General features: G+C 40.4%; 1 protein-coding gene across 1 annotated transcript in view; it reads left to right on the forward strand.

Annotated features, from left to right (window-relative positions):
- ngfrb (nerve growth factor receptor b) overlaps window positions 1–14,725 on the forward strand; it is a 35,660-nt gene that overhangs the window by 3,681 nt on the left and 17,254 nt on the right. The window contains exons 2-3 of the mRNA XM_063481259.1: window positions 411–552; window positions 7,251–7,607. Of these exons, the coding sequence (XP_063337329.1) occupies window positions 411–552; window positions 7,251–7,607 (499 nt within the window). The remainder of the gene's footprint in view (window positions 1–410; window positions 553–7,250; window positions 7,608–14,725) is intronic.

The raw sequence follows: 14,725 nt of genomic DNA on the forward strand, positions 1-14,725 counted from the left end.
TTTTGTGAGGCTTTGCCATTAATCATCTCACAACTGTTCTGATTTTTCTTCCCACTTTCCTTCGGGGTCCTCACTGGCCCCGTGACTAAACTAGTTTTAGTCCTTCCAAAATAAACCTAAGCAGATGCCAGACAGTAAGAAAGATTTCCGTTTTCTAGAGCGTTGTTTATTTTTCCTTTCTTTCTAATGCTCTTTCTTGTGAAATACTGGGGCTTCTTTCCAGCATGATGGCCTTTTCAGCCAGCGGTGTGAGACTGAGTTTATTTGAAGTGCGCTTGTTGCACAATATGAAACATTGCTTCGCTTGGGGCAAAACATTAAACTTTATCTGTAAAATTATTGTTGTGTGTGCTTTACTGACAATCTTCAATTTGCTGCTGAATGTTGATGGAGTTGCTGTCATTCTGCAGGTTGGGACCCTGGCCAATAAGGGAGCATGTCCATCAAACCAGTATACACACAGTGGCGAATGCTGCAAGCAGTGTCAGCCCGGCGAGGGTGTCGTCCAACCCTGTGGGGCCCAACAGACCGTCTGTGAGCCATGCCTCGATAGTGAGTATCACACAAACAGCTGTCTAAATGTCACGAGAACACGGACACTTGTAGATTCAGGAGTTTCTGATGCAAATACACAGAAAAAAACCCAGACGCATGCACTCAAACATTAATGAATGAGCTAGCTGTGCTGGTTACATGCCTCAGAGCAGAGCTCCACGAGCATGCCATGTAGTCTCTGGTTCTGATCACCAGTGTTTCATCTGACAGAAGAAGATGATAAACTGATGCCCTGAAATTCACCCTCTGTCTCCTTCCTACTTGTTCGAGCTTACCTCTGTGAGTGTGTCCCCGGAGAAAACACATGCTTCCAACAGCAGTTTATGCAGGATTGTAAATCAATTGCAATTTTCCTTCAAAGTTTGATTTAAAATCCAAAATCCTTCCGCCAAACTGTAAGACAGTGAATAATTTTGGGCTCAACAACAGCCTTCTGTAGTTTTTGCAAAGCTAGATTTTGTTATTAGGATATCAGCAGCTATAGTGAATTAATCTTTGTTGTTTCATAGTAGTATAGCATGTGTCTTATTTTAGTTTTAGCCCGTTTTTAAAGCTTATTTATTTTTTCCTGTTTTAAAATGTAAATGTAATTATATTTTTTAGTGTTTTATGATAGCAAAAGCTCTCCAGCATTGTTGTTTTTTACATTAAATTTATGTTTAAATCAGTTCATCCTTAAACATAATAAATATGATTCTACAGGACGTATACTTGACAGTCTCTACTACTATGTTTACCCATAGACTGTATACAAAAGATGGACGGAGCTATGACTCTGCCCACTGGTTTGTGGACTTTGTTAAAGAAGCCTTGGCTTCTTGGCATTTGTGTCGTTGACATCTCAGCTTTTTGAAACCAGTAGGCACATATGAAGGTTGATTTTTTGTCTGTTTTAAACTAAATGGGACCACAAGTTACTAAATGAACATCATGCCACATTTCCATTGACTTTAAACTAAGGATTGAGACCATAAACTCATTAGCAAAGTGTTTACAGATGTCGTAAGAAAAGTAAGGAGTTGGGTTGAGTACTGCTATGATTTGTCTTGTTTTTACAGCCTAGTAAGCCCCCTGCTGGTCAATACAAAGAAATCCAGGTTTAAATCTGGCTAACATTTCCATATCACAATCTTGATTTGTTTATTTGTCCATTTTTTTTATGAGAACCCCCCCCCGCCACATAATCAGGCCATCATCAGAGCTATTAAGGCACAGTGTTTTGGAAGCATGATGTTTTTTATTGAAGTCACAGGACTTCAAAGTCGTTATGATTCATGCTCTGAGTCCTTGAATTTCAGGGCTGTCCAGCTAGCCTTTGATTTGACAATAGCATCCCTTGAATCATGTAAGTGCACCTAAAAACAGCTCCCAGCTAGATTACCCAGCAAAACAGCTCTCGACATTAGTGTGGATGAAATTAGATTATCACTCTTATGAAACCACGGTGTTGTATGCCAGAAAGTAGCAGACTTCTTAATGTTTTTGCATTTAATTTAAGGCATTAAACTTATTTGGATGTTTGGAAGTAAACTGGATGCCAGACATAATTGTTCTCCAGTATTCTGCCCTCCTCACGGCCTTTACCATGTAGGGAGAGAGGCTTTGTTGGGCTGAAAGGCTTTCTGAGGACAGTGATGTTGAGAGGATACAAGAGCGGGAACAGCTCCAAATGCTGTCAGAGAAAAAAAAACCTCTGTTGGAAGATGTGTAGTGCATTAGACAAGCTGTTATGTCACAGTAGATTTGGTAAGCATGAATGGTGACTGCAGAGCTCAAAAAGGTATTTAAAGTCTTCTCAGTGTGGTACAGCTCCACTTTTTAGCACAGGGAAAAATTCAACAGCATGAAATGTTTTGGGAAATTTAGAATCTGAGGTCATCTCGGAGCTACAGAGGACACGTTTGGTCTACAGCCAGTTTTTCTTGCATGAATTCCCTAACCATCCTGCAACCAGGCCAGGAAGTAGCTGTAAACCTCCCTGAGCCAGCGGAGGATGGTAACCCATGAGCCAAGGAAACCCACACTCACAAAATGATTCAGACTTCAGGTCATGGGAGAAGTCGTGAGAACATGGATGTAGATGATTTATTTATTTAGGATTGCGGGTCTTCTTTGGAAAGATGTATGTGTTTTTAAGTGTTTAGAAGAGTTAGTCGACAACTTAATGATATGTTGCTTTTGTGCATAAAAGCATTTAGTTCTGGACTTCTTGTCATAAACTGTCTTCTGTTCTATTTCTATTTTTTCTTTAAAAAAAATCTTCTGTTATCTGCTTTAAATTATAGTTATTTGAAATGTCCCAAAAGATAATAATTATCAGTCTTATAGCGCTGGTTCAGCTCAGGCGTGAACAAACAAATGGTGACAAGATCTGCTCAAGCTCATAAACAGAGAAATGCCAAGCAGATATCTCTTCATGAGATAACATTATAATGATGTTGTAAAAACACGCATAGATATGAAGCTGAAGTTTCTGTATTCAGCCCATTTACAGCGCACTTATCAAATCTCTGCTTTAACAAGCCAGCCTGAACAGTGTCTTGTGATATGCATAAAAGCTTGGCTGGTGGCTTCTTTCTTTTTCTTTCACCTGCTTCAGAACCACAAATTTAGTTGCAAAGGCTACGAAACAAAATAAAAAGACTGTCTGTTGTTAGTTTGTTTGATTAATTACTTCATGAGATTAACACGAATCAGCGTTAGTGTCTTTTCCAAAGGCCGGACACATTTTAGACAAGTTTCTTTTTGTAAAAATATGTCATTTATCATCACTGTGATGTTTCCCCATGATGGCATCCAAGTCAGATCACAGCGCAGGCCGTGCTGTATTATTAGACTGGGGGAAGTTTTTGTGCATTCACATGCTCTTTGGATAGTCCCATGTTTCAGTTTTGGTTTTGTTCATGTGCTTTTGAGTCACGGTGTAGGAACAACCTTGACACTAAGAAGAAGATGTGTGGCATTTTACTTATCAGAACATGTGAACCACACGCTGGAAGCTGTTTCCAGTTTACTGTTAATAATTAATGGGTTTTTATTCGGGCTTACTACAAAAGAATTACAGTTATAATCAAAAGAAAGCATGCCCTCATTGAACTCTATTGGTTTACATATTGGGACATAATAAAAACATGTGTCTTAAAATAAGGTAAGTATAACGTCAGGTGAATGACAAAAGGTGACATATTACACCACATGTTTACTTTTGTTTGATAAAAACTTAGCATGGGGAAAAGTAATGACACGCTAACTGCTTCCATATGGATTAAGAGGGGAAGTAGCAGTCAGATGAGGATAATCAAAGGCCCTTGATTAACTCATGATCAGCAATTGTGAACACCTCTAAAAAAGCAGACATTCTGGCAGTTTCTGCTTTGGAGCATTCAGGTGTTTGTAAATGCAACGCCACAATTCTGCCAGGAGTGGAAGTCCAAAGCAATCACAAGGAGGTTTTCGGTGAATCACCCTTTGTGCGACTGCTTTTCTCAGCAACCTCCAGGAACCACTTTTTATCCAGTTAGAAATACACATTTTTTACTCATGACTGGTGGTATACACCACTCTGAATCCAGTCATTAGTTATTATTAATCTATGGCTCTCTTCCTAGAGCCTCTTTTGATCTGTCTCCTTTTCCTCCCCACCACCTGATCATGGCAGATGGCTCCCACTGCCTGATCCTGATTCTGCCGGGGATTTCTTCCTGTTAAAAGGGAGTTTTTCCTTCCCACTGTCACCACTTGTTGGGATTTTCTCTGTATTATTTTAGGATCTCTACAATAATAATAATAAACACCTTAAGGCAACAGTTGTTGTGATTTAGTTCTAAATAAGTAAAATTAAATTTAAATTTAAATTGAATTTAATTGCATTGGTATGATGTCCTGTATGCCGCTCAACTCTTACACGAGGAACCATAATATGTTACAGTTTTATTTTCTCTGAGAGTCTTAAAACAAAAGCATCGCATTTCCTTCCACCCACCATATGTCCTTCCATGTGCTGGTTCAGGCATATTGCCTACTTTTAATAGAATCAGATTGCACACCAATCTGTTTATAGGACACAGACTTCCTAGGCTTCATTTAGTGCAGATAGTTAACAGGATCCTGGCAGGAGTGCTAAAAAAGATAGCTAGCCAAAGCCCTTGAGGAGTTTGGCTGAATGAGCAGATAAGTGGAGATGAAACAGAATAAGTACAGCTGTACGTGAAAGTGTAATAGAAACAAGGCAAACTTCTCAGTAAATGGTTCACACACACTCACGTACAAACATGTCCAGGAAAACTCCCACACACTCACACAGACTAACACACATTCAGCAGCCGTAGAGGATAAAGTCAGGAGTCCTTTTATGGGTGTTGAAAACAAAGCGAAGGATTCGGTTTTAGACAAGCAGTGAAAGTTATGATATGCCGAGCCACGAAGAGGCCGTCAGTACTCCCCCTCCCCCCAGCACCATAACCAACCCCCACTCCCCCAGCTCTTCTCTCCATGCTACAGCCTAGTGTTATTAATGTATTGACTTGCATTATTGATGCATGGCATTATGATAATGGCTCTGAGAGCACTCATGGGGAAGGGGGAGTGAGGGTAGTCCAAGAGTGGGGAGGGTGTAGTGGGACATAATAGGGGCAAGGGGGGAGTGTGACGGTGGCGGTAGGGTTTCAGTACACGACTGCAACAGGCCCACATAAAGAGGGGGGGACAATAGTCCACCTCGGAAGACAGAATTAAACAAAAATGTGAAGGACTCACATTTGACACCATCAATTTAAGGCAGAGCTGCACACACAGATTCATCAGGTTCTCAAATGACACGACCTTCTTTTCTTCTCTCCGTCCATCCGTGTCTGTCTGTCTCTCCCTATCTCTGCTGTAATCTCTGCATCATCAGAGAATGGTTGGTGGGCCAGTGACGCAGACCAAAAAAACTTGATACGCTACCAGACACTGAACAGCAGAGGGTCATGGCAGACTGCATACCAAAAGCCTTCTGTCTCTCTTTATTTCAGTTTGCTTTAAAGATGGGAAAACAAGAGAAAACTGAATCTACAGTAAACTGCACACATTTCACCACCTTGCTCACAAAGCAGTTAGTTGAGGACATAATCCTCAGAGTTAAAGCGCTTGTTTTCTTTTGCTTTATCTTAAAATATGCCTTTATCAAAGCAGTTCACTTCCATCTTATTCACCATTATCATAGATACTCATTGCTGCTGTTAGTCTACAGATTAGCAAACTGACCTTTATATTTGCTTAATGCAATTTATACAAAAATGGTACAATGCTTTTCCACAGTTTCCACAAAAAGTATTTATTTTGTTGAACCTGTTTAATATTTTTGCATTAGTCAAGGACAAACCGCAACTCTGCAAGAGTCAGAAACTGCAAATAAAAAAAATACACATTTATGAAGATTGTTTTCAGCATTTCAGACAGATTCTTACATTATAAACCCACCAGTCTCTAATACACACATGCACACACGAGCTGCTCTTACAAATGGGTCTGTTGCATAATTTAGTGGGTTTGCCAGTTCTCTATCTAGCCGAAATACAATTCCATAAAACATGCGATATTGATTGTGTCCTTTGCATCTATATCTGTCCTGGAAGTTTTGCACACATGCTGCACTACATACCATTTGCAAAACATTTTGTGTAACTGTGTTAATTTTCTAGAAACATCCTTTTATGAAATATTGTTAAAGTCCTTTCTTGTTCCAAGCGACCTCTTTGCATTTATGTGCCCACCAGGAAAAATAACCTTATAGCTGAATTCCCGTGTCCCAACTTGATTTTTGGAAGACTGAAACCTACGGTGGCCCTGAGAGGTCAAACGCACTGAAATCTAAGAAAAATGAAATATATGCCGCAAAAACACACAACAAAAACAACAACAACAAATAAACAGAAGCTGACACAAGACAACAAAAGTGATTCGGGGGAGACGTTAACGTGACAGAACAGCAGTGGAAGTGACAAAAACCAAAATGTGCGAAGGATTTCACGGAGATGTGCTTGTTGTGCATTTTTCTACGTCTGGGTTGTTTTATTCAACTTGTTTTTTTTTTTTCTGCATCCATTGTGTTTTGTATGCTTTGTAATCACTCTCTCCAAGATGACAATCTCACTCATTAAAATTAATTAAAAAAAATTAAATATATTTAGAAAGCTAAATGAAATATTACATTTTAAATATTAAATATAAAAATAAAGACTTGAAACCTGCTCAATAAAAACAAATCACAGTACCAGTTATTTGAATAATGCCTAATATTATTTCATTCAAACTAAAGTGTGTAGCTAATGTTGACAGCTTAATAAGGGTGCAATAACATCACTGGAGCGGTTGCAGATGCTGGAAAATAAGATTGTATATACATTCTTGATTTATTTGGCTAAGTGGTATCACTAACAATGGGTAAATACAATAAAATTAATCACAACAGCAGTTGCCTCAATAAACTTTAGGTAATGACCTAAAGTCATAGGTACCTAATGGCTTTATGTACTGGTTAGTGAGCCTTGCTGACTGCCATTAAGCTATTTGCAGAGGCCAACTGAATGGGCCGTGGAAATGTTCAAAAAGAGTGTGTAGTTTCTTATAGCAAAGGCTTTGTCAGAATGTTATCTGTATTTATCTTTCTGTTAAATGAACACCTTTCATGTCAATTTTCTTCTCTCTTTCTTCAGGTGAAACTTTCTCAGAAAGCATAAGCCACACAGAGGAATGTCAGCCCTGCACGCAGTGCTCGGGTCTATTGCGCATGCATACTCCCTGCACTGACTCCGCCGACGCCATTTGCACGTGCAACTATGGTTTCTACCTGGACGAAACCTCGCAGAATTGTCTACCCTGCACTAAGTGTCCTGAAGGTCAGGGAATGCTGTACAGCTGTGAAGATGACCATGACACAAAGTGCGAGATTTGCACTGTGGACACCTACTCGGACCAGGAAAGCTTTTGGGAGCCTTGTATTCCTTGCAGTACCTGTGATGAGGTGGAGGAGTTAGAGTCGTGCACCCCTATCAGCGATACGGTTTGCCAAGGTAGGACAAGTAGCTCATATTGTCAACATGAAGTCTAATGGGTCAAAGGGCACATGTATGCACAGTTAAAAAAAAGTTTCATGATGTATTTTAAAGCAAACAATCTAAACCAAACAAGCTTCTTGGCATAACGCCCTGATTGTGTACTCGGACTAGTTCTTTATTTAAGTGTTACTTTCTCAACAAGCTGTAAGTGTGGAATTCATGTTCCATGTAAAGTCAGACACCTGAGCACCATACTCTAATTATGTTTAGACAATATAAGTCTAAACCCAGTACCTCTTAGCTTTTCTATTCATCAAATATCTATTCAGCAATCAAATGGTGTAAACTCAATGCATTAGGCACGCAAACTGAGCATCAGAATGGGGAAGAAAGTGACTTTGTGGTTGTTGGTCTGAGTATTTCAGAAACCGGGGGTCTATTGGGATTTTCCTACACAATTATAAATATCTGGAGTTCACAGAAAATGGTCTGAGAAAATATCCAGCGAACAACAGTTATCTGGGTAAAATGTCTTGTTGATATCAAAGGTCAGAGAATGGAGAATGGTCAGGCAGCTTGGAGCTGAAAGAAATCAACAGTAATTCAAAGAGCCACTCGAAAAAAACCCAAGGTATGCAGAAGAGCATCTCTGGACCCACAACGTTTAAAATTTGAAGCAGATGTGGTACAGCAGCAGAAGACTGCACCGGATGTAACTGTTGTGAGTGAAGAACAGGAAACTGAGGCTACAATTCACACAGACTCACCAAAGCTAGACAAGAGAAGACTGGAACAACTTTGGCTGTTCTGATGAGTCTCTATTTCTGCTGTAACATTTAGATGGTAGGGTCAGAATTTGGCGTAAACCACATGAAAGCATGGAACTGCGATGCCTTATGTAAAAGACTCAGGCTGCTCATGGTGGTCTAATGGTATGAGAGATTTTTCCTTGGCACACTTTGGGCCCCTTAGCACCAACTGAGCATCATTTAAACAACACAGCCTACCTGAGCAAGTGTTACTGATGGCTGCTTACAGGAGGATAAAACATCATGTCGCAGAAGTTGCATCACATCAAACTGTGGTCACCAGATCCACAGTCACCAGATCTCAATCTAATAGAGTACCATTGAGATTTGTTGGAAAAAAGAGATTCATGTCATGCATGTGCAGCAATTTTTGATGCTATCATGTCAATATGGACCAAAATCTCAGAAGAGTGTTTACAGCACTTTGCTGATTTTGTATTCTTGTGATGTGATAAGACCATTCATATAGTTATTTGTCAGCTATCTAATAAATGGCTTTGTGAGGTGACCTGATCTAAATACCAACCAAGTTTCAACTTCTGTGCCGAGTAAGGATGAGTGATGAAGTGTGTCGCTTAGGGTCACAACGATCTGAATGAAACTACGTGAGCACAAATTCGCTGTCCGACACTGAATGAAATGTACAACACACTTGACATCCACTCTGTCAGCCTCATAATCAGATCATCTAAGTTCGACACTATACACATTGTTGGCCCATCGACCTAAATGCCACACTGAAGCTTGTCTCGTTGTCTTCAGCGACTCATCCCAAGAGAGAAACAAAGACCACACTCTCTCTATGTTGAGGGTTTAGAAGAAGGTCATTTCTCTAAACAGGGCTCTGAATTTCTTTTATACCATTGCACCCTGTGGGTATCACACTCCAAATCAGGAATTCTGTATGACTGGAGTCACTGCTCATTCCAATGATCTGATGCCTCAAAGATTAAATCAACGCTTTTGTGAGGTGACAATAAAAGGAGTCTGTTGATCAGCCAAGCAGTCTGTTGGGAAAGTGGTTTGAAGGATGTTGTTATCACAGTGGCGAACACAGAGCCAGTCTGAGGCTAAAGGGACCCTTTTGTACGTCCTCCCATGGTACTCTTTGGCCTAGGAGGGCTTTCGGTTTAGCCCATGGGGCCAAACAAAAGAAGAGCCAGTAATGAGTAAGAAACTAATGTCGAATGTGCTTGGTATAATTATAACGGGACATCATTTTTCCTGTTTATTCAAAGAAGGCACAGTTTCTCTTGAGTGTTCCTGTGTCCCACTGCAGTATTTGGGCGATTTTAGCCTTAATCAGAAATTGTTGCTGCACTACTAGTTCTGTTAATTAAAATGTGCGTAAGGAGACACAAAGAGTATATCAGTAGAATACCCATTCTTAAATTCAACCCCAATCCCAAATAAGCTGGAATGATATTTTAATGTAAATATAACAAGAATGCAATGATGCCAAAACTCATAATTTACTCAGAAAACATATGTTTGAAATTAGCAGATGTACTATTCAACCCTCTGAGGTCGAAGTCGCCATATATGCTAAACCTAAATCTAATCCTGCTTTTGGGAGAGCTGCACCAACCATTGCTAGCAAATAGTGCCTTGCGATATCAAACTAAACAAATACCTGAATCCCAAATATCCACTGAAATTATCTAAAATATAACACTAAATGTGATTCAGAATATTTTTGCTTTTGAATGCTTATCTATTTTTTTGGTGTAGGACTTATATACATCAAACTGCCAAGAAATCCAAATAACTCCACTGTTATAATGAAAACTGGTATGTAGTTTAAAGTCTGCACTTTCAACAAAAGTTGAAACTCAGGCTGTGTCTAGCTGCTAGGTCGTCTTAAACCGGTCACGCGATATGTTGGTGTGTCTGTTCACTCCAGGGGGTAAAGAAGAAATAAGGCTGTTTTGATTTTAATGACAGCAGCACGTCTCAAAAAAGTTGGGAAAGGGACAACAGAAGGCTGGAAAAGTAAGTGGTTCTGAAAAGCTGGAGGAACATTTTGCTACTAATTGGGTTAATTAGCAACAGGTCAGTGATATGACTGGGTATAAAAAGAGCAGAGGGGAGAAGCTCTCAGGAGTAAACATGCAGAATAGGACAGACTGATTTTCCTAGAGTATTTAGCAAAGAATTTCAATATTTAATCATCTACAGTGCATAATATCATAAAACGATTAGGAAAATCTGGAGAAATCTCTGTACGCAAGGGACAATATTGAATGCTGATTAACGTTAAGCCCTAGGCGAGCACTGTGTTGAAAACAGGAAGGACTCTATCATGAAAATCAATGCATTTGCTCAAAAACACTGCCAGAAATGATAGTCTGTGACCACAGTTCACCATGTCAACCACAAATGCAGGTTAAAGCTCTTTCATGCAAAGAAGAAGCCATTTGTGAACATCAGCCAGAAATGCTGCCATCTTCTTTTTCTCGACCAAAGCTCACTTGAAATAGACTGAAGTAAAGTGGAAAACTGTTCTGTGAGCAGATGAATAAAAAGTTTAGTTTAACTAAAAAGCCTCTGACGGTATCGCTGATGGTATGAAGGTGAATTAGTCTCTATGGAACTGGCAGCTTTTGCTTTGGAAAGGTACAATTGATGCCGATAGATATAGACCAGATTTAAAGCAATATATGCTCCCATACAGACAACACTTTTTTCAGGGAAGACCTTGCATATTTTAGCAAATCAGTGGTAAATTCCATTAATTCCTAAAGCATGGATAAGCAGTAGAAGAATTACCAAACATACAATAGAAACTCAAAACCAGGATGAAGGTGTGTGAATATGAAATAAACCAATAAATAAGAAGCATTTAGTTTGGACTTTTTTTTTCTAAATTTCAAATAACCTACCCGATACTGTGAAGAGTCATGAAACTAGAATGTGTGAAAACAGAAGCAACACAGAAGACTAATCAGTCATTTTGTGTCTGCCAGGCTTTAAAAGAACCAGAGAAAATACAGAGAGAGAAGTTTATTTAATAAGCAAAAGCAGACACAACATATATTGATGTTCTCTACCAAGTGCTGCGCTGCTATTATCTCCCACTGAGGATGACGCTTTAAGGCAGCTTGAATCAGCTTGTGGTCTGAAAGCAAAGGGTGGTGTTTGGAGAGATGATTCATCCGAGATCAAGATATAAGAAGCCAGAGCCCCAATACGAAAAACATCCTTTAGATAACGAACAAAGCATACATCATGATGAATGTGATTCCGGCAGAATGACTTACAGCTCACTGTGTATGGGCTTTATTGTCATATGTTGTTCCTCACTCTAACCCAATCATGCGCCTTTTATTTCGAACGTAATCTTTTTACCAAAGCAGAAGCGTTATCAGCGCTTACAAATCTGTAGCAATGCCAGACGTCCACATCCATTAATGCTGCGGAGTCGTGCGACACAGGCCTGAAGGGTAAAGTCAGGAAGGTGGAGGGAATGAGTGGAACACACAGACCACTAAAGACAAGTCGTAACTTGAGACGGTGGAGACGTAATTTAAATCAAGGTAGAAGGACCAGAACATCAGCTTGACTATACTGGGGGTTATTTTCCTTTAAAGATAAAACTGGATCTTCTGCTTTACTCTTTGGATTATATTTTCCTTCTCTTGTGTTTAATATAGCAGGATAAATACTCAGCTGACATGTGGGGTGAAATCCAATTTCCTCCAGGTCTAGCTCCAAAGGGATTAATGCTATGTTTTGTGTCTTAGGGGGAATAACTCACTCTATTCTTCTATCTCTGATGGCTAAACATGGTAATAGTGACCAGACTTTTGTCAGGGTAGACCCACAGAGTTGGAGATTTAAAGGCAAGATCCTTATCTAAAGAAGTGTGATACGACTTCCACTCTTTTGCAGGCCAGCGAGCGATGTCAAAGGTTAAAGGGCATGAGAGCCTTGTATGTGGAGAGGGGTGGGGGTTGTGGAGTGATCAGGCAGTATAAGTTCCCCCCTGGGGGATGTGGAGGGAACAACATGATATAATTCCTCTCAATCCTTTCAGGGGTCACAACAACATTGGGGCAAGTAAAGTTAATTAAAACCGATGCTGATAACAATCCTGACAAGGTGACATCTACTGATGTGCATTATTGCTGTAGGAATACCAAATGCTGGCCTTCTAATCCCCAATTTCATATTAATATAATGAGAAAATGATGTTAGTACTAGGTAGATTTGCTTCTCTCATTTTACTCATAGCCTCTACAGCATTTTTCAGTTTAGTTACTCAAAGTAAGTGTGCAGTCGATGCGTGCATCATTCATCCAGTTAAGAAAACCACAGAAAGCTGATTCTGCCTGATTTAGATTTATCGTAACTTACAACATAACCAAAACCCCCCTTTTAACCCTACGCTGTCATTTTCCATGTAACCTGATGTGCACCTGAAATGTAACGCACGTCTGGTCCACGCAGCTCGGTGATTGAATGGCGTGGAAGGTTACAGTGTAGGTTACGATGTATATTTCAGTCTAAATCACACTTAAGTGCACCTCTGCAGTTCAGAGGTGGTCTTTCCCTTTTCACACAAATGCTTCCCTTGACTCCATGCTCAAACCAGCGTTCCTCCCTATCCAGGATATGTACTCATCACTTAAAGACTGTGCACTGGCCTGCAGGTTTAAATAGACTGTGGAGTCCAGGCCTAATGAGGAAGCTCTTTTGTGTCGTGCCAGCCGCTTAGCCAGAGGTTGTTTGGTTTCCTTGATGTATAATTCACAGCAATCCTCCTGCCACTTAACCGCATACACTATATTACTGTGTTTGTGCTGGGGGACCCGATCCATGTGTTTTCAGAAAATTGGTCTCTTTACGACACATAAGGGCTCGCTAAAGGTTTTCACTTAAGAAGCCGTGGTCCTGTCCTTAGGCAGTGGTAACCATACATACATACATTTGTTGCCTAAATCCCTCCATGGGACCAAGAATAAAATCTCTTTCTGAAGCATCAGAGTCCTGAACTTTGTACAGCCAACATCCCTTTATTGTAGCACTTAATACACTAATCCGGGCAGCTTATCTTCGTCACGGCAAGTTAGTGCTCTATAAGGAGACAGGGCTTGTATGGTTGGCTTCGGTTACCTGAGATGCAGTGGTTTGCTTTGCTGAGCACTGGTTTGGTTTGGGAATGGAGATGCAGGGCTGGTTCTTGTGAGGCCCATCAAGCTCGGAGAAAGATGGTTTCAGAATGCATTATGAGTAGGATAATGCAGCCACGTTAACACAACTTTGCAAGGCCTCTTTCGGACCTTGGTTAAAGCTGTATGATTGAGCAATGATTGAGCAGGATAAAGTACTCACTGCCTGTTCTTATCATCTTGAGGTTTTGGCTAAAAGCCCTCAATGTGGTGGGAGACAGAGGTTTTGCTCCATGACCCTGTTCTTCCTTGAGATCGTACTCAGGGCTGACGGGACATGCTGTATCAGCCAGAGCCTCGAATTCTTGCTCTGTGGCAGCGAGGGCAAAAAGTTGTGGCTGGCAGGACATATGTAGTTGTATTATTCATGCACATACATGCACAAAAAGAAACTTCAAAGGGTTACTTTAATGTGAATTATACAACACACACACACACACACACACACACACACACACACACACACACACACAGATCTGGCAATAATCCAACAAGCACATCAATCACCCTTCTCAAGGTCAATGCCCTATCTAGAGCTGCGTCTTTCTTTTTTTTTTTTGGCGTGTTACCCATGCTCCACCTGTTAATCGAGGTTCTTCAGTAATAACTTGTTAGCTTTCCTGTAATCTTTGTGGCAAACAAACAGCAAAGATCCCCTACCACACACGTAACCCTGATTCCTCTGCCTCGTCTCTCACATTGGCAGAGGAGTCTGTGAACTGTCAGTCAGAACATTATTCATGTGAGCTAGTAGGTGGAAATGTGGAGGTTTGTTTGCTTTTTTAAACCCTCTTTTAAACAGGAGATATTGTTACGAAGACACCAGAGTTAACTAACAAGTTATAGACACGTATACATATGATAATGGTTTCAGGAGAGAGACACAAAAAAAAGGGGGAGGAGGGGAGAGTGATTGGTCCAAGTTCACTCGGTTATTGATAGGTAAGCAGGAGGGGAGGGGAGCAGTTTCCTTCCGGAGTTTGGTTGACCTTAACAATCGACAGGCTGCCCTCCAGAAATCAGAAAGCATAATCTACTAACAAGGACCATGCAGAGCTCTCAGGGCCACGGCAGTTCAATTCAGCAAGGAAGACGAAGGAAAAGAAGCAAAAGAAGCAAAAGAAGCAAAATGAATCTGCGGAGGGGGCTCTTA

Source organism: Pelmatolapia mariae, linkage group LG8 (assembly GCF_036321145.2).
Source record: "Pelmatolapia mariae isolate MD_Pm_ZW linkage group LG8, Pm_UMD_F_2, whole genome shotgun sequence".
NCBI classification, from domain to species: Eukaryota; Metazoa; Chordata; class Actinopteri; order Cichliformes; family Cichlidae; genus Pelmatolapia; species Pelmatolapia mariae.